General features: G+C 34.9%; 1 protein-coding gene across 2 annotated transcripts; it reads left to right on the top strand.

Moving 5' to 3' along the window:
• The first annotated feature begins 2,325 nt into the window (after window positions 1-2,325).
• On the top strand, window positions 2,326-24,031 carry LOC112467409 (dynein heavy chain 5, axonemal-like). Of its 2 annotated transcripts, XM_025036012.1 has the most exons (34): window positions 2,326-2,415; window positions 2,900-3,133; window positions 3,198-3,352; window positions 3,429-3,652; window positions 3,834-4,111; window positions 4,320-4,493; window positions 4,590-4,819; window positions 5,016-5,215; window positions 5,479-5,702; window positions 5,813-5,988; window positions 6,109-6,291; window positions 6,417-6,815; window positions 7,361-7,608; window positions 7,933-8,184; window positions 8,679-8,842; window positions 8,934-9,194; window positions 9,266-9,494; window positions 10,081-10,754; window positions 10,969-11,774; window positions 11,954-12,161; window positions 12,507-12,893; window positions 12,999-13,171; window positions 13,244-13,610; window positions 13,856-14,050; window positions 14,152-14,290; window positions 14,382-14,658; window positions 14,864-15,305; window positions 15,866-17,223; window positions 17,323-20,900; window positions 21,005-21,231; window positions 21,375-21,686; window positions 21,789-22,240; window positions 22,362-22,656; window positions 23,517-24,031. In XM_025036012.1, the coding sequence occupies exons 1-34, from the start codon at window positions 2,326-2,328 to the stop codon at window positions 23,901-23,903; spliced, it is 13,998 nt and encodes a 4,665-aa protein (XP_024891780.1). In that variant the 3' UTR covers window positions 23,904-24,031. The 2 variants fall into 2 exon arrangements, with proteins under 2 accessions (XP_024891780.1, XP_024891779.1); XM_025036011.1 differs by lacking the exon at window positions 6,109-6,291.
• Window positions 24,032-24,518: the final 487 nt, after the last annotated feature.

Below are 24,518 nucleotides of genomic sequence, written 5' to 3' on the forward strand. Positions count from 1 at the left end.
GAGGTTTATTTAAATGCAGAAAAATTTCCATTTTTTTGTTTATTACCTTCTCATTTAAAGCAAAATTGACTGTAAATTCTTAAATACATTATATAATATGTATTTATGCTGTAAAAAATGTAAAAAAACTACAGAATCGATAAAATAAAAGCGATAAAAATTATTAATTTTTAAATAAAATTTTAAGCTTCTATAACCTTTTAAGCAATTTTCTACATGTATTTTATCTACATTAATATTAACTGTATATTATAAAATTAAATTCATTTTACTTTGTTTATAATATTTTATAATAATAACTGAATAAGTTTTAATCGTATTAATAATAATGCCTTAAAATCTTCAATTTTTGTATAACTTTTACTTTACACAAGCGCGCGCGATACACATATTACATGCATATGTGTTAAATATTATATAACTTGACTAATATTCTAATATAATTGCGCGGGCATTGATTCAAATAATAATCACAGTACTTCAAAGGTAGCTTTGGCATCGTGGTTTAATCAATAATTGTATATATTATTTTGCATCAGTTGCTTCTTAATAGCTGATAATGTCGGATCATTCGAATCAATTTGATGTTTTACCTTAAATATTTAAGCTTTTATAATGCATTGTTATTAATAATTAAATCAAATCAATTTTTGTCTATTCTTAGAGACATTTTATTTAACTTTGCAATATCCTTTGAACGAGTGATGGAAGAAAAGGAGAGAAGTGATAGAGATAGGACGAAAGAAGGAGATCGAATGAGTACCGACTAAAAGACGGAGAAACGCAGTTAATGTCGCATTACGGCACGGACTGCACAAGGACGTGCATCGTTTCGCGGTGTCCTCTCGCAAAAGAAGATCTCAGAAGTTTCGCGACATGACGGAAACCAGCGACGAAGCCAGAGTAAGCCAAAATCGCGAAACAACGAAACTATTAATAACAGCTTAGATACGTCTATTTATGATGCCTTTGACAAGTGCATGTTATCGATTTTATTTGAGCGATACCCGTTCCTGTCGGTACCAAGACCGACGACCACCGATCGCATTACGCCTTTCAACGACGTCTTTTCGCATATAAGTAGTGTGAAAATGCCACGGCGAAATCTACTTACACTTCTCAAGATTGCAGATCGCAATCTTGAGCGAAGTTGAACATATGCCCTTTCGCAAATTTTCGGCGAAACCTGTCAAGAAGATTTATTTCCCAACTTCACGAAAGTTTCTAATATGCAACTTTTATCTAACAAATTGCACATACCGAAACGGATTAATAAAATGCAACGTGTCTGCACGTTGCACGCAAGCAACAAATTTTTACTTGGTGCAATTGCACGAGCAATTTTACATGAAGCAATTGCGTGTGTTAGTCAATTGAAAGAATCTGTGTAATGTTCCATTTGTACTGAGCATAATACACCGCTTGCGATATATATGTATAGGTATACGTAATGTCATATTCAAATTGATACGAGCTAATTTATGTATATATGTAGTCACTACATTGTAGTGCGCGGCATATCTACATTTTGATTATCACGATCCGTCAATTAACGCATTTATTATTATTAATCTACAGAACATTTTTCTAGCATATTTACAAAATTTTAACATGCACATAAATAATTGTATATAAACATGTATCAATTACTTATGTATTTTTCTATTTTTCCTCGTGATTATTAAATGTAATATTTGAATCTCCTAATAAACATCACATCGAATCAATCAATTAAGGACAATTGGAGCATGAACATGATGAATACACTTATAATTTTCAAAATGATTACTACTATATATCCCTCAGATTGTATAATAACAAACTTAATGTAAACCCCACAGACCAATATCTATTTTTGGTTTCGCGTGTTTCAAAATACCTCCGAAATCGGTTCCGCGTGTTAGAATATTTATTGTCTTGCTCTATTATGTGTTATCTGTTATCCGTTATTTCGTAGACATTACAAGATGTTCAACTCTCTTACAATTTCAAATAAGCAATGCAATTTGAATACGTGTGCATAATGGTCTTACATCTATAGTAAATGCGGCAAACTTTCACCAATTCGCAAAAAAAACATCTACGCTATAGCGATATTGACTAGTAGAAGCAGACGAGTAGAATCGCGTGGAAATTCCCACACGACACGAACAATGCGTCGAAGGGCGGTGCCAGACACGAAACCGTGGCACTGTAAGCCATCCCCCTCGCACCACCTCATACGCTCGTAGAATTTCGTCGAGCTTGAGGGCAGCTTTCAGTGCAACTTGCACTTCACTGCTCAGTGAGCCTTCAACCACGTGTCATTTTCTACTCATTCTAGTCATGTTCGTACAAGGTCCGCAGATCATCAAAGATAGATCGAATAATTCCGAAGACGATAGTGATGAGGAAGGTCCTGAAGACGCTCTCCAGGTCAATCCTCCGCAACGAAATTGACTTGACAATTAAATAAAAAATTATTATAATTTATTGATATAGAACTATACCAATAGTTGAACGCAAAAAATATATAGATACCCCTAACAGGACATGTAGATTCTGAAAATGTTCGAAAAATATCGCAAAAAAAAAATATTTAAGGGATATTCTCAGTACATTTATGATATCATGTGCTGTTAGGAATATTTTATATATTTACATTTCATATATTTAAGTTTAATCGGATTTTTTCATTATTGTGATATGTCATTTATATATAGTTATAAGTGTTGAGTTTCCATACATATTGAGTATAAAATTCGTAATCATCTAAAGATTAAATTTATATAAGAAACTAAACGTAATTAATAGTTGTTAAAAGCTCTTTTGTGTCATTAATTTATTATAATTTTAAGTAATAATAATAAATTTTAATTTTTTGTAATTTGAAGAAATATCTTGTACATTGTGCTTACAGAAACGACGGGAAGAATGCGAGAGAAAAGCCAGACGGGGAGAGATGGACCCCCGTTTGGAATTCGCTTTTCAACTCTTGATGGACGCGACGCAGTTATCGCGTCACGAAGTCATGGATCATGTTTTCGAAGATGACATGTTGGACGAAATCAATCAGTTGTTTGTACCGCACATGAGATCTACTCTCGTCTGGTACTATCAAGAGGTTGAAGAGCCAGAGCCTCCGACTGATACGGTATAAAATTTCGACGATCGTTAGGCAAGTAAAGGCAGAGATAATCGCGAGAATTTCATTAAAGGTGCAGCCGAAGACTGTAACTTCTAGATCAGCACCGAATGCGACAGCATCAAAGGTGAAGGAACAAAAGGAGTCAAAGGAGCCACCGAAAAAGAAGCTTTTTCTAACCGATGGCTGGCAAGTGCCTTGCACAGGCATCTGTATTTATATGTTCAGGTAATTTAACAGTGTAATAATGGAATAATACATAAAAACTTAATTTTCTTTTTATTTAAAATATATATCTATATAGAATCAGTGTGTCTAAACAATTACCAGAAGAAGGATTTCAAAAAGACCTTTACACGGGTGTAATAGATACGATGAAAATAGGAATAATAACTTCTGTTCAGCGAATTGTGGAGCAGGTGTTCATGGATGCGTTAGCGCATCCTGGTGCGGAAGGTGAAGACGATTGTTCGATGATTAAAAGTCTCCTGTTACCAGGCTTAAGATCTTTTTGCAGCGCTCTTAAAGGTACTTTTGCAAATTCATATTAAATTAGAAATTTTATTTTTATACTCACACCAAAATAACATTTACAATTGTTAAAAACTTATAAAAACAAATAATTATGATTAAAAATATTATAAAGACAGTAATTACTTTTTAAAGCTGATTGTGACCATTTGTTTAAATTTACATAATATTTATAAAGTTTGCGAAAAGGTAGCGCTCGATGGTGGTATATTCAGCGACGGCGAGCCAATGATGATGGAAGTGCACAATTTTGAAGAAGCAAAAGCTTTTATAGCGAAAGAGAATGCTGTGGAACGAATTGAGGAAAGGGTGAAACTCTGGATAAAAAAGCTCAAGGATTTTATGGCGGAAAGTAAACAAGTTAAAAGAGAGAATGATATCTCTGGACCGCAGCAAGAACTCGAGTATTGGAAACGGCGGGGTGCACAATTTAGTCAACTAGTCAACCGTTTACAGGTTCTGCTTTCTACCGTTCTTGTATATATAGATATATATAAATCTTTAATTTTGCGATTAAATTACACAATACAGCATTTCTTAGTTATTTTAAAAAGCATAATACACATATTAATTATTTTAATTCTGCACAAATTATGTTATGAGAATCTATTAGAGATTCCTTTATAAATATAAAATCTGTTTTTAAACAAACAAAAAATAACAGGATCATGAAATCACTATGTCACTTCTATGTCTGCAAGTCGCGCGTTCAAAGTTAATTAAAGATTGGGTCGACGCAGAAGATGAAGTGACTTACTGTTACAATGAAGCGAAAGATAACGCGAAGTTCATCCAAGCATTAGAAAAATGTTGTCATTGTCTTTATCTCGATGATCCTGTAAGTTAATCTTTCTTGTAAGATAAAAACGTGATACATTGTATAATCCTTGAACCTTACATGATTTTGCATGCAATTAAATTTTGATTTCTGCAGGTGAAAATGCGGGATTCGCTTGTATCACTATTACAGACTGTCCGATTGATATATAGTGTCTCGAGGTATTATAATACTTCAGAAAGGACGAGTTCGCTAATGATTAAAATTACGAATCAAATGATTGTTGCCTGTCGAGATTACGTCACGAAAAGAGGTCGAGAAATTATTTGGGGTCAAGATCGAATAGCCGTTCGGTCGAGATTGAAACACTGTTTACGTCTAAACAAGTACTAATCATATTTTATACATTTTAAATAATCTTACAAAAGTAAATAAATTTGATTCTGTTATAACTTCAATCATTAAATTATGTTGTTAAAGACGTTCAAAGAATTAGAAAAAGTTCAGTTGAGAATATTCTAATACCAATTTCTAATTAAAGAGACGTAAGTAATAAATAACCAAAATTAATTTTTGTTCAAGAGCTTATAGAGAAACGTACAGACTAGTTCGATGTTCACCAGCAGTTACGGAACAAGAATTTTCCTTCTCGGAAACTCACGTTTTTGGGCGATTTGATGCTTTCTGTGCTAGAATCCGCAAGATTCTCACCATGTTTGATCTCATACAAGATTATCAAACTCTCTTTGAAAGACGAATGGAAGGATTGCTTCTCGGAGAAGGTATAGTATAATAACTTCAATATTTTAATTTTATTATGCAGAATACATATATGTGTTAAACATTTTAAATCTCTAAACTACCATAACAATAAGAACATTAAAAAATTAAATAAATTTTCTATTATCCAATAATTAATTCACCATAAATAAATAATTCACCATCTTGTTTTAATTTTGATCGAAACAATGTTAATTAAATGTTAATTAAAAGATATTTATTTTGATTGTATATTAAATAAATTACTATCTGTCAAATTGTATAGCATTAGATGAAGCCATGAAAACCTTCGAAGAAGCTAAGAAGATTGCGACTAGCAAATCTTACGATTATCTCGATCCAAGAAACACCGACTTCGATATCGATTATGACGACTTTATGGCAAAGACAAATACCTTGAAAGAAAATATCGGAGAGATTATTGAAAAAAATTACGCTGATGTATGGGAAACACCACAGGGTATACGATTTTTAACGCGATTCGAAAAGGTGATAAATATATTCAAATTTTTAATTTGCGCAGAATATTTTAAAATTAATTATTTTTCTCAGTATAGGTATACAAATATTCTTTTTCTAAATATTTTTAATATTATAAGGTCAGCGAAAAAATACCGCTTACAAAATTGGAGGAAAAATATAACGTTGTCGTGAAATATTGCGATAGGGAGATTGATCGAATTTTAAAACTATTCAAACGGCAAAGAGACGATCCTCCGTTGCCGAGACATATGCCACCTATAGCTGGACGATTGACTTGGGCAAATTCTCTAAAGTAAGCAATATAGTTATTTGTATAATTACCTACAAATTAAGGAAGTATTAAAAATTATATAAATTATGAGACATAGTTTTAAAAACAATTCTCTAAAGAGCGGTATTGAAATTTTATTAGAGTACATTTGGATGAATTGACGGCATCCGTGTCAAATCATCCTGTGTTAAAAATATTACCATTGACTGCCGACTTGGTGAAAAGATATAATCACGCAATTGCTATTTTGAAACAATATCAAACCGATATTGCTGAGATTTGGACGCATCAAAATTCCTGGGTCATCGAGGATTGTTTAAAACGGTCAGTTCAATATAGTCAAGAATTAATCTTGCTTTCTTAAGATAATTCTTAAAAAACGTATATACATCACAAATATTTATATATTAAATAATAATAATTATAAAGAAGATAACTTTACATAACAGACCGCTGCTTATTGTCGACGAGAAATCGGCGAAAGTGAAAGTCAACCTGGAAAACCGAGTCGTTCTTTTATTTCGTGAAGCCGATTGTTTAGCAAAAATAAATTTGGAAATTCCAATTGTTGCGCTAACAATATTAGCGAAAAGAGATTATTTTACTCTGGTCACGGATTCTCTCCAGCTTATGATCGAAGAATTCGTTTGTACCGCAAAGCGTGTAAAATTGGAAGTGCGCCCATTATTGTTACCGCATTTAGTTTGCGTTGCATCTTTATTAGAACCCGGTTTAACGACCTTGACATGGACCAAGCCAGATTGGAAGGATTTTTGTCAGAATACGAAAGAGCAGATCAAAACTTTCGATATCCTTATCACAAGAGTTCACGACGTATATGATAATAGGTACGTAACATATTAACTGTTAAAAATAAAGGTAAAACTTTAGATTAAGGGCGACCTCACCGATTTCAATGACCTTGATATATGTTGTCAAGAACATAATTCTGAGTAACTTTTTCTTATAACTTAATCGTCGCTTATTGCTTATGAAAAAATTATTAACAAAAAAAGTTTGAAAAATATAGCAGGGCAGGGTTTTTATAACTTTCCACGCGTGAGTCCCTCTCCCGCCCTGCTATATTTTTCAAACTTTTTTTGTTAATAACTTTTTAATAAGCAAAGAGCGACGATCAAGTTATAAGAAAAAATTACTCAGAATTATGTCCTTGACAACATATATCAAAGTCATTGAAATCGATGAGGTCGCCTTTAATCTAAAGTTTTACCAAAATAAAATTAATTAGTCTTGTTCTAAAAACAAATTTTTTAGCAATGATAATCTTAATATTAGTACATTAATTGCTGAATAATTATTTCGTGGTTATATAAAAAACATATTTAGAAGCTTACGGAATTATGCAAGTTAATTTAATGATTTGTGGTACTAGAATTTTGGAAGTATTGACCAGTATGCAGAAAGTAACTTTACATGCTCTGCCCGAGTCCGATCAACCGTGGACAATAGAGGAATTTGTAGAAAAGAACGAGGAAATATGTCGGATGGCAGCAGTAGATTTGCATCGTAAAAGCACAATGGTCGAGGAAGCGGTGGAGGAAGTATTGCAGCTTGTCAGAAAAGCTACAGATAGTTTCAAAAGTACCAATTCCAACCAATTTGATTTTCTTACTACTGAAGGTAATGCATATCAATTTTTAAAACCTTGCAATTGAAATATGAGCTTTTGTGCAGAAAATTGGATTATTTATTTTCTTTTGACATATCCATATAAATGCCTATATTACAATAATACGTAATAAATAAAAAGTGTGTATCTTTACTTGTTGTAATATTCGTTTATATATACATATATTATTTGATAAGTATCATAATATCCTGCTAACAATGCTTAAAGACAATTTTAACTGTAACATTTATTATAAAAATAATAAAAACATCTACAGCTTGTAGAAAATTTTTAAAATGCAATAAAATATAATCTTTATCTTATTAAAAATTAAGGATTAGAAGGCGAGAAGGCAACAGAACAAACAGGTCAGCAAGATTGGTCTGCGGTATGGAATTGTTTCGATGACCCTCATCAATTACTAACGACACCCGGTACTTTACCCAAAACCATGCAAGATATGGTTCGAAACGCGGTATCTGAGATGAGACGGTATTATTCTAGAAAAGTCGTGGACGTGTTAATAAAGATCACCAAAGTATCTCTAGATGCGATTAGAAAACGATTTATTCGGGAACTTGATTCAGGTAATTCTTTAAATAGAACTTTTTCAAAATATTTATGCTAACAAACAAGACAAAGATTTAAGTTATTCTTATCTCAATGACAGAAAAAGTTTTTACTTAATATAAATATTAATATTAATTAAATTAACAATTTCTTTAAATACATTTTTTATGTTGTATTTAAAGTAAATTAGATCGTACAATTTAAATCAAAATTTTGTAAAATATTCGAAAATTGTAAAATTAATTTGACAGTTTTTTCGCGTTAAGACATTATTCTCTTATTTAACAAAAGATTATGCTTGTCTATATTTTTAGACTAAAATAATTAATCAAAGATTAAAATAATTAATATCCAAATTTTCAATAGAACACACGCATATAAATTATTACAAAAGATTCGAAGAAAGCTTAGTGTCTTTAGCGTCTTCTTTTTAAATTATTTATTATACTTATTTATTATATTTAGAGCTAAATCTCTTCGCAATTGTATTTAAAATTAATTGTATTTATAGAAGCAACTCCGAATCCAGTGTTTTTATTACACGCAACCCTGATGATTCCGGCAGTAACAGTCAAGCCAAGCCTGGATGACGTTCAAGAGGCATTGATATCAGTTGGAAAAATTATCACGGGTGTCGCGAAAGGAGTGGCGCAATGGAATTCCAGAGGTAGCAAGGTAAAAGAACTACATTGAAATTCTTAAACTTGGCGAACATATGTTCAATACACATTATGTGATTTTTACGTTATTTTACGATCATTATTAGAGCATGTGGAAAAATCTCCCTTATCCATCCAAACGAAATCTGGCCGATGTCGTGTTGCGGGCGCAGAGTAATGTCACGAAGCAGAAGCAGGAAGAACCAGAAGATTTGAAAACCAGAAGACGAAGACTTTACAAAATTCTTTCTGAAGAGAGACCCGTATTTCCAGTCCAAGAGAGAAACTTCTACACGATGGTTATGGACAATAAGGAAATTATCAAACTTCTCAGCATGTTGAGCACTTGCACAATGGAATTGCGGCAAGTAAGTAATAATAATATCAGTTAGATGACATTCATTTATCGACAGAATCGATTATTACGTTGGATTTACAGGATTTAACAGAATTTCTCGATCGTTGGAAGCCTTATAAGTTTCTGTGGAAAAACGAGCGCAATATGCGAGAATTACTACAAATCTCTTTGTCAGAATTTGAAACTACTCTCCGCAAACACAGCGAACTCGAAGATCGACTGGCAACCGAGCCAGATATGATCATATTCGGCACATCGATCGCTGTATCAACGGAAAAACTGAAGTATGGTGTCTATACGGAAATCAAAGGTACCACTAATATAATACTATTTGAATTACAAAAAGAATCAAGCTGGCATATGTTTCAAAACATAAGTCAGAAATTCAAAGACTAATAAACGAGCAATACGAGAGATGTCAAATTTAAAACCAGTTTAATATCTCATAAATACGTAGAGACGTTTCAATCTCCACAGAATCTTCCTCGATCAATTCAGGTCCTTGTGTATTCATGAGATATATTAAACATGGTTTTAAATTTGACATCTCTCGTATTGCTCGTTTATTGGCTTTAAATTTCTTACTTATTTTGAATACTATTTGAATTTTACGATTATGTATTTATATGTTTTAAATTATGTATATAAATAATACGTTTAAAAAAGTGTTGTGTTCAAATTTAAAAATAAGTACTTCAGAAATAATTCAAGAAGTAAGAAATACAGAGTATAAAGATAATAAATATATATACATTCTTTTTAAATTTAAAACAATAAGTCAAGTCGTACAAAAATTACGAAAATTTCCTCAAAAGTTTCAGACAATAATAGAGTTGTCTGTTTTCTATTTTCAATGCGCGTCAACAATGGATTATTTCATTTAACAATTCCTGCAGGTTGCACGCATAAAATTGGTCAAGCAATGAAAAAGAAGTATCGTCGCGAAATGGAATATGTTTATGCGCTAATAAACGAAATGGATCGTAAATTAGACCATCAAATTCGCGATCTGGATGACGTACGTCTCATTATGGACACTCTGAAGAAAATTCGCGAGCAGGAGGTCGACATGGAGCTCAAGATTGATCCTATCGAAGAGGCTTTCAACATAGTCACGAGATACGAGGTGCCTGTGGACCAGGAATGCTTGGAGCAGGTTGATAATTTGCGAGACACCTGGCAGAATCTGTTGGCACGAGCGCAAGAGAATCACGTGTTGCTACTGAATTTGCAACCGCAATTCGAGAACGATCTAAGGAACAATCTCGAGAAATTCCGTGCCGATAACGAAATGTACTGCGAAGAATACAGATCATCCGGACCGATGCAGCCAGGCTTGAGTCCCCGTGACGCTTCGGACAGGCAAATACTGTTTCAGAATAGATTTGACGGAATGTGGCGCAAGTTGCAGACCTACCAAAGCGGCGAAGAGCTTTTCGGTTTGCCTATCACAGATTACCCAGAGCTGTCGCAAATCAGGAAGGAATTGAATTTATTGCAGAAGTTGTATAAACTTTACAACGACGTCATCGACAGAGTCAGCAGCTATTATGATATTCCATGGGGCGAGGTAAGAAATCGTGTTATCGCTGTTTTACATATACATGAAACCTTTATAATATACACATTCTACAGATTTTTCTTTTAATGTATAAGTTAAATAATATTATTTATCAATTTTAATTTATTAATCCATTATTAATTTATTAATGACAAAGTTTTAAAAAATCTTTGTGACCTTCTTTATCATATACATAAAAACGCTGATTGTTATAATTATTTAGGTTAATATCGAAGAAATAAACAATGAGCTAATGGAGTTTCAAAATCGCTGTCGCAAATTGCCAAAAGGGTTGAAGGAATGGCCGGCGTTCTTTGCACTTAAGAAGACAATCGACGACTTTAACGATATGTGTCCTCTTCTCGAGCTGATGGCGAACAAAGCAATGAAACCGCGCCACTGGCAGAGAATCGTAGAAGTCACGGGATATTCGTTCGATCTTGAGAGCGAGGGTTTCTGTCTTAAAAACATCCTTGAAGCACCGCTTCTGAAAAACAAAGAGGACATCGAAGACATTTGTATATCGGCTATGAAGGAGAAAGATATCGAAGCTAAATTAAGGACAGTGGTAAACGAATGGTCATCTCACGAGTTGACTTTCATGACATTTAACAACAGGGGAGAATTGTTGCTCAGAGGAGATACAACAGCGGAAACTATCAGTCAGTTGGAAGACAGCTTGATGGTTCTCGGCTCACTCATGTCAAATCGCTATAATGCGCCTTTCAGAAAACAAATACAACAGTGGCTTACTGATTTATCTAATACGAACGAGATCCTCGAGAGATGGTTGCTCGTGCAAAACATGTGGGTCTATCTCGAGGCGGTGTTTGTGGGCGGCGATATTGCGAAACAACTGCCAAAGGAGGCTAAAAGATTCAGCAAGATCGACAAAAGTTGGCAGAAGATCATGCAACGTGCTCATGAAACACCAGGAGTTGTACCTTGTTGCGTGGGCGATGACTTGTTGAAACAGCTTCTGCCACACTTGCAGGAGCAATTGGAGCTATGTCAAAAATCTCTGAGTGGGTAAGTAGGTATACCACGAATAGTGATGCACATAATCGTCTTTCCTTCTTAGTAAATTTAAAAGAGATCTTTTGATTGCAACTTTTAGTTTAATAACAGCAAATTTTAATGTATAAATTGAAAATATCTTTTATTAATATCTATTATAAATATAAAGATTATTCTTTTTAATGTTGTAGATATTTGGAGAAGAAGCGCATGATGTTTCCGAGGTTCTTCTTTGTTTCTGATCCCGCACTTTTGGAGATACTTGGTCAAGCGTCCGATTCTCATACCATACAAAATCACTTACTCTCTATTTTCGATAACACACGCTACGTGAAATTTCATGATATCGAATACAATAAAATGACAGCCATCGTTTCATCAGAAGGTGAAACTATACAGGTGAATATATGTATTTAATCAAAATAATAATCATACAATACTTGTACATTATTATTTTTTCTAGCCGTTTTCATATATTGCATATATAAATGTTCAAATTCCTAAATATAAAAACTTTAAAAGTATATTAGACCTTAAATCTAAGAAGATTATTGAAATTTATTTTAAAAACAACATATTTAGCAAATAATATTCGCTAAGTGGAAAATTTTTTATATTTTTAATTTGGCATTATAGTACAGTAATTTTTAATTTTTCTCAAATTTGTGTAATATATTTGTTTAATGTAAATATAAGTTTTAGAAATATGAAACTATATAAATTTGTTTACAATTTTCTATGAAGCTGGAGAGAGCAGTAAGAGCAGAGGGTTCCGTGGAAACGTGGTTGATGCAATTACTACAAACATCGCAACTCTCTTTGCATTCTATCATCCGACAATGCTACACCACGATCAATGACGCAAATTTCAATTTTTTGACTTTTCTCGACAAAATGCCTGCTCAAATAGGTTTGTTAGGCATTCAAATGATTTGGACGCGAGATGGCGAATTGGCCTTGGCTCAAGCTCGCGCCGATAAAAAAATTATGATCGAAACGAACAACAAATTCCTTGATCTTTTAAATACTTTAATCGATCAAACCACGAGAGATCTTACTAAAATAGAACGGATTAAGTTCGAAACATTGATTACTATACATGTGCATCAACGTGATATCTTCGACATCTTGGTATGTCGGTAAATCAAATTTTTACTGTACAGATACAACGTCAAAAACATGAATAATCGCTGACTAGAATGCAAAAATTAATAATCACATATTCCGTTTATTTAGTGTCGTCTGAATGTACGATCCGTGAATGATTTTGAATGGTTGAAACAGTGCAGGTTTTATTTTAAAGAAGATCTAGACAAGACTTCTATATGCATCACGGATGTTCTATTTACCTACCAAAATGAATACTTGGGATGTACTGAGCGACTGGTTATTACGCCATTAACCGATAGGTAAATGCAATCGTAAATAATATTATTTTATCATACGACATCGTATGCGTTATTTTTGTTTTTGTATTTTAGATGTTACATAACATTAGCGCAAGCTCTATCAATGTCAATGGGAGGGTCTCCTTGCGGTCCGGCAGGAACCGGAAAAACCGAAACTGTAAAAGACATGGGGAAGACCTTAGCAAAGTACGTCGTAGTCTTCAATTGCTCCGATCAAATGGATTATCGAGGATTAGGCCGCATCTACAAAGGATTGGCACAAAGCGGCTCGTGGGGTTGTTTCGATGAATTCAATAGAATCGAATTGCCAGTTCTATCCGTTGCCGCGCAGCAAGTCGCCGTAGTGCTTGCAGCAAAAAAGGAAAAGAAGAAGCAGTTTGTCTTCACGGATGGGGATCAAGTCGATATGTGCCCAGAGCTTGGAATATTCATTACTATGGTAATATTATCATGTAACAAACTTTTCTAAATTAAAGAAGTTATATCCATATACAGGTTTTTTCTAAATTAAAAAGAAATTGCCAAAATTAATGCATATAAAAGACATGGCGCATAATTCTTATGGCACATCATTCTTCAATACTTGCATGACTTTCTTATCTATTTTTTTATAATAACGTCACAAATTACTTACAATTAATAAAACAATTAACACATATAAAAAGATTCCAATGCTAATTGTAGAATCCTGGGTATGCGGGACGAAAAGAATTGCCGGAGAACTTGAAGATACAGTTTCGCACAGTAGCTATGATGGTGCCTGATCGTCAGATTATCATACGTGTAAAATTAGCTAGTTGTGGATTTCTAGAGAACATTACTCTTGCTCGTAAATTTTATACTCTTTATAAATTGTGTGAAGAGCAGTTGACCAAACAGGTAACATTATTATGTACATTATGTACAGATGAGAGAGATGAGAGAGAAACATTAAAAAGAAGAATAATTTGTCGTGATATTTTACAATGTATTGGTCTTAGGTTCACTACGATTTCGGCCTGCGAAATATATTGTCCGTATTAAGGACCTTAGGAGCGTCCAAGAGAGTCAATTCCAAGGACACGGAAAGCACGATCGTCATGCGCGTTCTAAGAGACATGAATCTGTCGAAACTCATAGGTTCTTATACTAATTAATAATCAATTTTGAAAAACGCACAAACTGGTTAGCTACACAGATATGCTGAAACATGTGACGTACTTTTCTGCAGATGAGGACGAACCACTCTTTATATCTCTCGTAGCTGATTTGTTTCCCAACCAAGTCCTAGAGAAAACATCGTATCCTGAATTGGAAGCAGCTATTAATGAACAAGTGGAGCAGGCTGGACTGGTTTATCATTCGCCGTGGGTGCTTAAATTAATACAGCTATATGAAACGCAAAGAGTGAGGCATGGCATCATGACGCTAGGTCCGACCGGCGCTGGCAAAACTACTTGTATACATATTTTGATGAAAGCGTTGACGCAATGTGGCGATTCACATAGGTAATATAATATGTAATATAATATATATAAGTAATATATATAATATGTATAAATGTAACATTTATTTATATATTGCATAAAATATTTTGGATTTATTGCAACTTTTCTTGTCAATCAATTAATAAACAATTTTTATGAGATGCAATGATAATTTTTACCGAATTTATGAATATATATATTCAAGTAGCGTAATTTAATTTGACAGGGAAATGAGAATGAATCCTAAAAGTATAACAGCCGCTCAAATGTTCGGCCGGTTAGATGTTGCCACAAATGATTGGACAGATGGAATTTTCTCAGCTTTATGGCGTAAAACGTTGAAGTTAAAGAAAGGCGAACACGTATGGCTAGTGCTCGACGGTCCCGTTGACAGCATTTGGATAGAAAATTTAAATTCTGTATTGGATGATAATAAAACTTTGACTCTGGCTAATGGCGATAGATTGTCAATGGCGCCAACGTGTAAAATTATTTTCGAGCCGCACAATATTGATAATGCAAGTCCTGCGACTGTTTCGCGAAACGGAATGGTATACATGAGCTCTTCAGGATTAGACTGGAATCCAGTTGTTACCGCTTGGGTGAAATCACGATCGTCATTGCAGCAAGAAGTTCTCGAGCAATTATTTACAGATTCTTTCGCACAGGTAAATTATTGATAGCAAACAATTCTATATCTTCTGAGAATTTATTTTCAATATCATATATTTTTATTTTAATTTAATGTTATATAGGGGGAGTCCGGGAGACTTGACCATAGAGGAGAGTTGAACCACTTCAAATATCTCGTTCAAATTTTGAACAAAGAGCTCAATCCGAGCACGTTAAAACACGTTTGTCTCAATCACAGTCGAAACGCACTACCAAGCGTCATATTGTCACGTGCTCGGATTGAGCTCTTTGTTCAAAATTTGAACGAGATATTTGAAGTGGTTCAACTCTCCTCTATGGTCAAGTCTCCCGGACTCCCCCTATTATAAAATTAATTCTTTCCTTAATTAATAAAAAACAATATCGCATTGTTCACTATTATTAAACAGAAATTGTAAATATGAGGAAGATTAGATCAATTTTTATTTTTAATTATAAGCATACATTAAAATAAATATTTTAAATTAAGGTAAAAAATACCATATTATTAATTTTGACATAAAAATACGATATTGAAATACATATATGAAATATAATTAAATTTTTCATTTATTAGATATATTCATGGAGCACTCAAACGTTGGTACTCGCTATCGATGTCTTACAATGTAACATAGTAAGACAAATGCTTTGCCTGCTGGAAGGTCTGATACCTCCCGAAATATCATTGGAAGAAACCGAAGATGAAGATATGGAAAAAGACAAACCCATTCCCATAACGGCGGAATATCTAACACGTCTCTACGTGTTCGCGTTAGTGTGGGGCATAGGAGCATTGCTAGAGACTGCCGACAGACAAAAGTACGACAAGTATCTTCGAGAAAACTTCGATACCTTGGACCTTCCAACTTCCGACAGGTATTTGGACGCTACAGTATTTGATTTCTTCGTCACCGATAAAGGTATATGGGATACGTGGACAAGTATGGTAACCAATTATGTCTATCCTGAATACTCGACGCCTGACTACAGTAATGTTTTGGTGCCTATACCGGACAATGTAAGGATTCAACATTTAATCGATTTGATTGGCCGTCAGGATAAAGCTGTATTGCTAATAGGCGAGCAAGGATCTGCGAAAACTGTCATGATGAAATCATATATGAAAAAATCAAATCCAGATACAACTTTGAGTCGCTCTTTCAACTTTAGCTCTGCGACCAGTCCGTATCAATTCCAAAAAACCATTGAGAGTTACGTGGAAAAGCGGTTAGGAAGTACATTCGGACCGCCAGGCGGTAAAAAGATGTTAATCTTTATCGATGACGTAAATTTGCCGCAAATTAATGAATGGGGTGATCAGGTAACCAACGAGATAGTCCGACAGACTATGGACATGAAGGGATTTTATTCCCTGGAGAAACCCGGTGACTTCACCGCCATTGTGGATGTAACTTTCCTAGCAGCCATGTGCCAGCCCGGAGGCGGGAGAAACGATATTCCTTCGAGACTCAAGAGACAATTTTGTATTTTTAATTGTACCTTACCTGACAACGCGTCAATCGATCGAATCTTTAGCGTTTTAGGTGAAGGCCATTACAACATTAAAAGAGGATTCTCGCAAGAAGTCCGTCAGCTCGTTAAGAAAATGATTCCTTTGACTAGAATACTGTGGGAAAGAACACGGGCAAAGCTGTTGCCAACGCCTGCAAAGTTTCATTATGTATTTAGCCTCCGAGATCTCTCGAGAATCTGGCAAGGTATGGTTGGTACGTTGTCGACAGTCATTGACAAAGAAAGCGTACTGATGCTGCTCTGGAAGCACGAGTGTACACGAGTGTTCAGCGACAGGCTAACGATACAAAGCGACAAAGATTGGTTTGATGAAGGACTAATTAGCACCGTAGCTGATATTTTAGGAGAAAAATACGTAAACATGCTGGACCAAGATCCTACATTCGTCGATTTCATGAGGTACGTAGTAATGGTAACTATGATCAATGAAATTATCAACACCCATATTGTAATTTAAAAAATATTCCGTAATATTAACAAGATTGTTTTTAATGACAGAGATGCTCCAGAACCAACCGGTGAAGAAGGTGAAGACGCAGACGTAGAACTTCCCAAAGTATACGAACCTGTTTACGATCCTCAAGTGTTAAGAGAGAGATTAGACATGTTTCTGGCGCAGTTCAACGAAATGCAGAGAGGTGCTGGAATGGATTTAGTATTTTTCCCTGACGCTATGCTGCACTTGGTGAAAATATCTCGAGTCATTAGACATCCGAAAGGCAATGTGATGCTAGTAGGGGTCGGTGGTTCTGGCAAACAGAGTCTTACAAAGTTATCCTCTTTTATTGCTGGATACAAAACGTTTCAAATCACCTTGACTAGGTCTTACAACGTAGCCAATTTCTTGGAAGACCTAAGATTTCTATATCGCACTTGCGGCGCTCAGGGCAAAGGCACAACGTTTATTTTTACCGATCTCGACATCAAAGAGGAGGGCTTCCTCGAATATCTAAACAATATCCTGAGTTCTGGAGTTATCAGCAACTTATTTACTCGTGACGAGCAAGCGGAAATTATCTCAGAGTTAACACCTATTTTGAGACGGGAAAATCCTAAAAGAACTCTTAATAATGAACTGGTGATGGATTTCTTTTTGCAAAGAACTTGTCAAAATTTACATGTCGTTTTCTGCTTCTCTCCCGTGGGTGAAAAATTCCGGAATCGCGCCCAGCGTTTCCCGGCACTCATTTCAGGTTGCACTATAGACTGGTTCCAACCTTGGCCTAAAGATGCTCTGGTTTTGGTTGCCCATCATTTTCTTCATGATTTTGAAATCGCTTGCACTAGCGACGTAAAAGCTGAACTAGTGAATGCATTAGGATCTATACAAGACATCGTTTCGGAAACGTCGGTCGAATATTTCCAAAGATTTCGACGCGCCACTCACGTGACTCCAAAGTCTTATTTAAATTTCATCGGTGGATACAAAAACATCTATCGATCTAAGCAACATGAACTTGGTGAAGGAGCTAAAAGAATGGATACAGGTTTAGCGAAACTCGAAGAAGCATCAATATCAGTTGAGATTCTAAAGAGAGATTTAGCCGTAATGGAACAGGAACTAGTACAAGCTTCTGAGAAAGCCGAGACGGTGCTTTTAGAAGTAACAGAGAGAGCTATGCAAGCTGAAGCTTTTAAGAATCAAGTGCAAAGAGTGAAGGAAAAAGCGGAGCAATTGGTAGCTTATATAGCTGATGAAAAAGCGCTGGCCGAACAAAAGCTAGAAGCAGCGAAACCAGCGTTAGAAGAGGCGGAAGCTGCTCTGAACACCATCAAACCTGCTCACATAGCAACAGTGAGAAAGTTAGGTAGACCACCTCATCTTATAATGAGAATTATGGATTGCGTACTGATCTTGTTCCAACGTAAAATCGGATCCGTTGTACCTGACACGGCTGCGCCGTGCCCTAAACCTTCGTGGGCAGAATCCTTGAAACTCATGGCCAGTACGACGTTTTTATTACAACTGCAAAATTATCCAAAAGACATAATCAATAACGAGATGGTTGAGCTACTGCAACCGTACTTCAAAATGGAAGATTATAATATGGAAACAGCCAGGCGTGTATGCGGCGACGTTGCTGGTTTGTTATCGTGGACCAAGGCTATGGCATTCTTCCATTCTGTCAACAAAGAAGTTCTTCCTTTAAAAGCTAACTTAGCATTGCAAGAAGCACGATTGAAGCTCGCAATGGAGGATCTGGCAAGCGCTGAGCGGGAATTGTCCGAGAGAGAAATGGCTTTGCAGACAGTCAAAGAGCAATACGATACCGCGGTAGCGGAGAAGCAAAGGTTGACGGAAGCGGCAAACGTGTGCCTGAGAAAAATGACAGCTGCGACTGCTTTGATAAATGGATTAGGCGGCGAAAAGATTCGTTGGACCGAGCAAAGTGGAGAATTTAAAATTCAACTGGGACGATTGGTCGGAGATGTTTTGTTGGCAACTGGATTTTTGTCGTATTGTGGACCTTATAATCAACAGTATCGTGCCAGCTTGGTGACTGCATGGATGAATATACTGACCACCAAATCTATACCTTTCACTAAGAATTTGAATATAACGAATATGCTTGTCGACACAGCAACAACGTCGGAATGGACTCTTCAAGGATTGCCGAACGACGAATTGTCCGTCCAAAATGCACTTATTGTCACGAAATCTTCGTCTTATCCACTTCTTGTGGATCCTCAAAATCAAGGAAAGATGTGGATCAAGAATAAGGAGAGCACAAACGAGTTGCAGATTACTTCACTAAATCATAAGTATTTCCGAACTCATCTTGAAGACAGTCTTTCGTTGGGTAGACCACTGCTGATCGAAGACGTTGCAGAAGAACTCGATCCAGTACTCGATAATGTACTTGAAAAGAACTTCATTAAATCAGGATCTATTGAGAAGGTCATCGTTGGGGATAAAGAATGCGATGTAATGCCAGGATTTATGTTATATATCACCACCAAACTACCAAATCCAGCATACAGCCCAGAAATATCCGCGAAGACATCGATTATTGACTTTACCGTGACAATGCTGGGTTTAGAAGATCAGTTGTTAGGTCGAGTAATACTTATGGAGAAGGCCGATTTAGAAGCGGAAAGAGTCGCTCTATTCGAATCAGTCATGACCAATCAACGTTCCATGAAGGAACTTGAAAGTACGCTATTACACAGACTTACATCTTCGGAAGGTTCTTTGGTGGACGACGAGGCGTTAATAACTGTTCTTCGAGAAACTAAAACTACGGCCGAATCGGTGAATGAAAAACTGCAAGTGTCCGCTCTTACTGAGAAAAAAATCACCTTGGCGCGCGAAGAGTTCCGCGCGGTTGCGTCAAGAGGATCCATTTTGTATTTCTTGATAGTCGAAATGAGCAATGTCAATGTAATGTATCAAAATTCATTGAGACAATTCTTGACAATCTTTGATAATTCAATTACGAAATCTACGAAGAGTCCAGTAACTTTGGAGCGAATAAACATTATCCTACGCCATCTCACGTATGAAGTTTGGGCGTTTACACTGAGAAGTCTCTACGAAAGGCATAAATCTTTATTTACATTGATGCTAGGTATGAAGATAGATTGTCATAGAAACGCCATTTCCCATGCAGAATTCAATGCCTTCATAAAAGGTGGGGCATCCTTGGATCTCAATGCAGTAACACCAAAACCGTTCAGATGGATACTCGATATAACGTGGCTAAATTTAGTCGAGATAAGTAAACTGAAAGTATTCTCGGATATACTGACAAAAATTGAATTCAGTGAGAAGGAATGGAGAGTATGGTACGAAAAAGAGAAGCCGGAGGAGGAAGATTTGCCTTGCGGCTATCAAAAAAGTCTTGATGTATTCCGGAAATTATTGCTCATCAGATCGTGGAGTCCCGACAGAACTTTGTCCCAGGCGAGAAAGTATATCACTGAATCGTTGGGTAAAGAATACGGGGAGGCCAAAATATTAGATTTAGAAGCAACGTGGTTGGAGTCTGAAACTAGGACGCCACTGATATGCTTATTATCTATAGGATCTGACCCAAGTCCTCAAATTACAGTGCTAGCTAAACAAAAAACGATTCGTAAGTCAGCATTTTTATAGTAATTTTCTTTACACAGTTAAAAGAAACTTAATTTTTTTCACAATAATGAAATGTATGTCGTAACAATATTTTAAATATTATAGCATTAAATTCAGTATCTATGGGGCAAGGCCAAGAGCTTCATGCTCGAAGAATGATTAGCGAAGCTATGAGTACAGGCGGCTGGGTGCTGTTACAAAATATTCATTTATCTTTGCCTTTCTGTACGGAAATAATGGATGCTCTGGTTGAAACAGAAACTGTTCATGAAGTGTTCAGATTATGGATGACAACTGAAGTACACCCTCAATTTCCCATCGGTTTACTACAGGTTGAATTTATATTTCATAATTTTTAATGTATTTAATTCTTAACCCACGTAAACATCGACTGTCGTATTAAAAATGGAAAAAGAACAAATTTGCGAAACAAATTTGAAGAAATATAGCAAATACAGGAAGTAATATATTTCAGATAGCAATCAAATTCACGAATGAACCACCTCAAGGCATAAGAGCTAGTTTAAAGAGAACGTATCAAGCGGTAACTCAGGACGCATTGGATTACAGTACTCAATCGCAGTGGCCACCTTTGTTATATGCTGTTGCATTTTTACACACTGTAGTACAAGAGAGAAGAAAATTTGGACCGCTCGGTTGGAATATACCTTACGAATTTAATCAAGCAGATTTTGCAGCATCGGTTCAATTCATACAGAATCACTTGGATGATATGGATCCTAAAAAGGGTGTTTCTTGGCCGACAATATGTTATATGCTTGGAGAGGTTTAAATCTATTTTTTTCATTTTCATTAAATAAGTAAAGTGACATACTTTTTATATTTCATTCATATTTTTTACATTTATTTATAATATGTTTACGCTTAGGTTCAATATGGCGGTAGAGTTACGGATGATTTTGACAAGCGTTTATTAACTACTTTCACGCATGTCTGGTTTTGTGACGTATTGTTACGACCCGGCTTTGAATTTTATCGGGGATATAGAGTGCCCCAGACGAGAAATCTTCAGGGATATCTGGATTACATCGATAGTTTACCTGCTACCGACACACCGGAAGTCTTCGGGCTACATCCTAACGCCGACATTACCTATCAAATCAATACAGCGAAAGGAATACTCGATACAATTCTTAATGTACAGCCAAAAGAGGGTGGTGCACAGGGAGGTGAAACTCGAGAGAACGTCGTGTATAAATTAGCCAACGATATGCTATCTAAATTACCCAAGCAGTACAATTCTTTTGAAGTGAAAGAAGCACTTCAAAGAATGGGTCCATTGTTGCCGATGAACATTTTTCTAAGACAAGAAATAGATCGGTAAGTATTCCTTCTCATCTATTATACATAAAATGAGTTTAAATATGATGCCTATAAAATACCAGTAATACAAAAAATTAATTCTTTTTTAAATCTTCGTTAACGACGATTTTTTTTGTAGAATTTCGCGAGTCATCAAGGAAGTACAAAGTACTTTAACAGATTTGAAGCTAGCTATCGAAGGTACTATAATAATGAGTCAAGGTTTGCGGAAATCATTGGATGCGATGTATGATGCACGCATACCGGACAAGTGGTTGAAAATATCTTGGGAATCGGCAACCTTAGGTTTCTGGTATACGGAACTTTTAGAAAGAGATCATCAGTTCAGACAATGGTGCATTCATGGCCGTCCAAGAGTATTTTGGATGACTGGATTTTTTAATCCACAAGGATTCTTAACGGCAATGAGGCAGGTAAGCGTTAAAGAATTGTGTTAATATAGAAATAAATAAATCGATTAATATTATTAACGAGAGATATCTACATAGAATATATTTAATATGTTATCTAATAGATATTTAATTTAATAATTAATAAGAGTTCAAGAGAAAACAAATATAGTTACAAGTAAAGTCAGTAAATTCTAAGTCAGAAGTTTTGTAGTTATATATTTTCCAGTAAGCAAACTACTAGCAGTATCCGTCAGAAATTGCTAGCAAATTAGTATCAACTGTGTCCACATTGAGCTCGTGTTTTGTTAGCAAAACCTATTGATATAACAAGACAGAAGATTGGTTGCAGAATTGAACGCAGCCTCTGCTTTTTATTTCTGAACACCAATCTACATTAACCTGTGTAGCTATAGTGTAGTATATGTTAAAGTCTACTTGATTTCTGCCGTTAATCTATCATCATATTTTGTTGATAAACTTTTCTATATATTTATAATTTTTATAATCTTATTAATTTAAAATTTTTCTGCTAGCCTTCTGTCAAAAGTATCGTACCAGATTCTGTATCAAATTTGTAGTTTTTGTTGTTTTATCGGCCTTCTGCCGACAAAATTTGTAACATACTTTGCAGAATCTGTTCTCGACAGAATTGACTGTAAATATACAACACATAATGACTCATAGACTTTCAGACTTACACTTATAGACTTACAATATTTTTTAACAAAATTAGATTTATTTGCCTACTGCTAAATATAAAACGTATATAATATTTTATATTAGATATAACATGTCGAGTTCTAGAAAATATAAAATTTGCAAAAGTTTAACCACGTTACAATAACTAACTTTGTCTTTTAATGCTTATACATGAATTTTAGGAAGTGACCAGAGCGCATAAGGGTTGGGCTTTAGATTCCGTAGTTTTGCAAAACGTAATTACACGCTACAATAAAGAAGACATTAAAAGTCAGCCTCAGGAAGGAGTTTACGTCCACGGTTTGTTTCTGGAAGGTGCATCACTTGATCGAAAAGCCGGTAAACTTGTCGAGAGTAGGCCGAAAGTTCTTTATGAACAAATGCCGGTTATTTATATTTTCGCAATTAACACAACCGCCGGTAAAGATCCAAAATTATATGAGTGCCCTATATATAGAAAACCTCAAAGAACAGACGCGAAATATGTAGGTTCTATTGATTTTGAAACGGATTACAATCCCCGGCATTGGACACTTAGAGGTGTAGCCTTGTTATGTGATATTAAATAAAGAATTAGATAAAGTACAAAATAAAATTGAAGAAGCAATTTAAATAACTTAAAATTATATTCGAATTATGTCTTGTACCTAAATTTGTTGTATTATTTTTTTCCCGCATTGAGGTATTAAGCAATAAAAGATGTGAGATGTAATTAAATGTTTAAAACGTTTATATTATATGACGAATACAAATTATCATATTTCTTTTAATAATCATGAAACATACAAAAATATTGATTGCTTAATAAAATAAATCACAATATATCGGAACGCTTATTACGTATCCCTACACAATTATAGTTATAAAGAGTACAACTACAAAAAATAAAAGACACATTAACCCTAATTATTGATATTTCTTGTTATATCACTAACGGTATGTAAATCGATAACAAAAAATAACAGTCTTCTGAATGATTAAATTTTATAATTATAGTGCTATAAAAATGTACTTAATAAAAACAAAAATGATATTTTCTACTTTCCATATATTTAAAAAATATATAAAATAAAATAAAAATTATTGTCCAGTTTTGCATAGCTTAATCTTAGAAATAAAGAACTTTTTAAATCGAATCAAATCAAAACTTTTTAAAACCTTCTCAAAATGCATTTTATTGGAAA

The sequence above is a fragment of the Temnothorax curvispinosus genome, unplaced genomic scaffold (assembly GCF_003070985.1).
Source record: "Temnothorax curvispinosus isolate PA1 unplaced genomic scaffold, ASM307098v1 QBEX01017280.1, whole genome shotgun sequence".
Classification (NCBI taxonomy): Eukaryota; Metazoa; Arthropoda; class Insecta; order Hymenoptera; family Formicidae; genus Temnothorax; species Temnothorax curvispinosus.

Excerpts from the sequence above, each read along its gene's own strand:
- LOC112467409 (XM_025036012.1), top strand. The coding sequence starts at position 2,326 with ATGTTCGTACAAGGTCCGCAGATCATCAAAGATAGATCGAATAATTCC. Across the intron at positions 4,820-5,015 it reads CACTGTTTACGTCTAAACAA|AGCTTATAGAGAAACGTACA; the intron begins GTACTAATCATA and ends TTTTTGTTCAAG. Across the intron at positions 11,775-11,953 it reads TGTCAAAAATCTCTGAGTGG|ATATTTGGAGAAGAAGCGCA; the intron begins GTAAGTAGGTAT and ends TTAATGTTGTAG.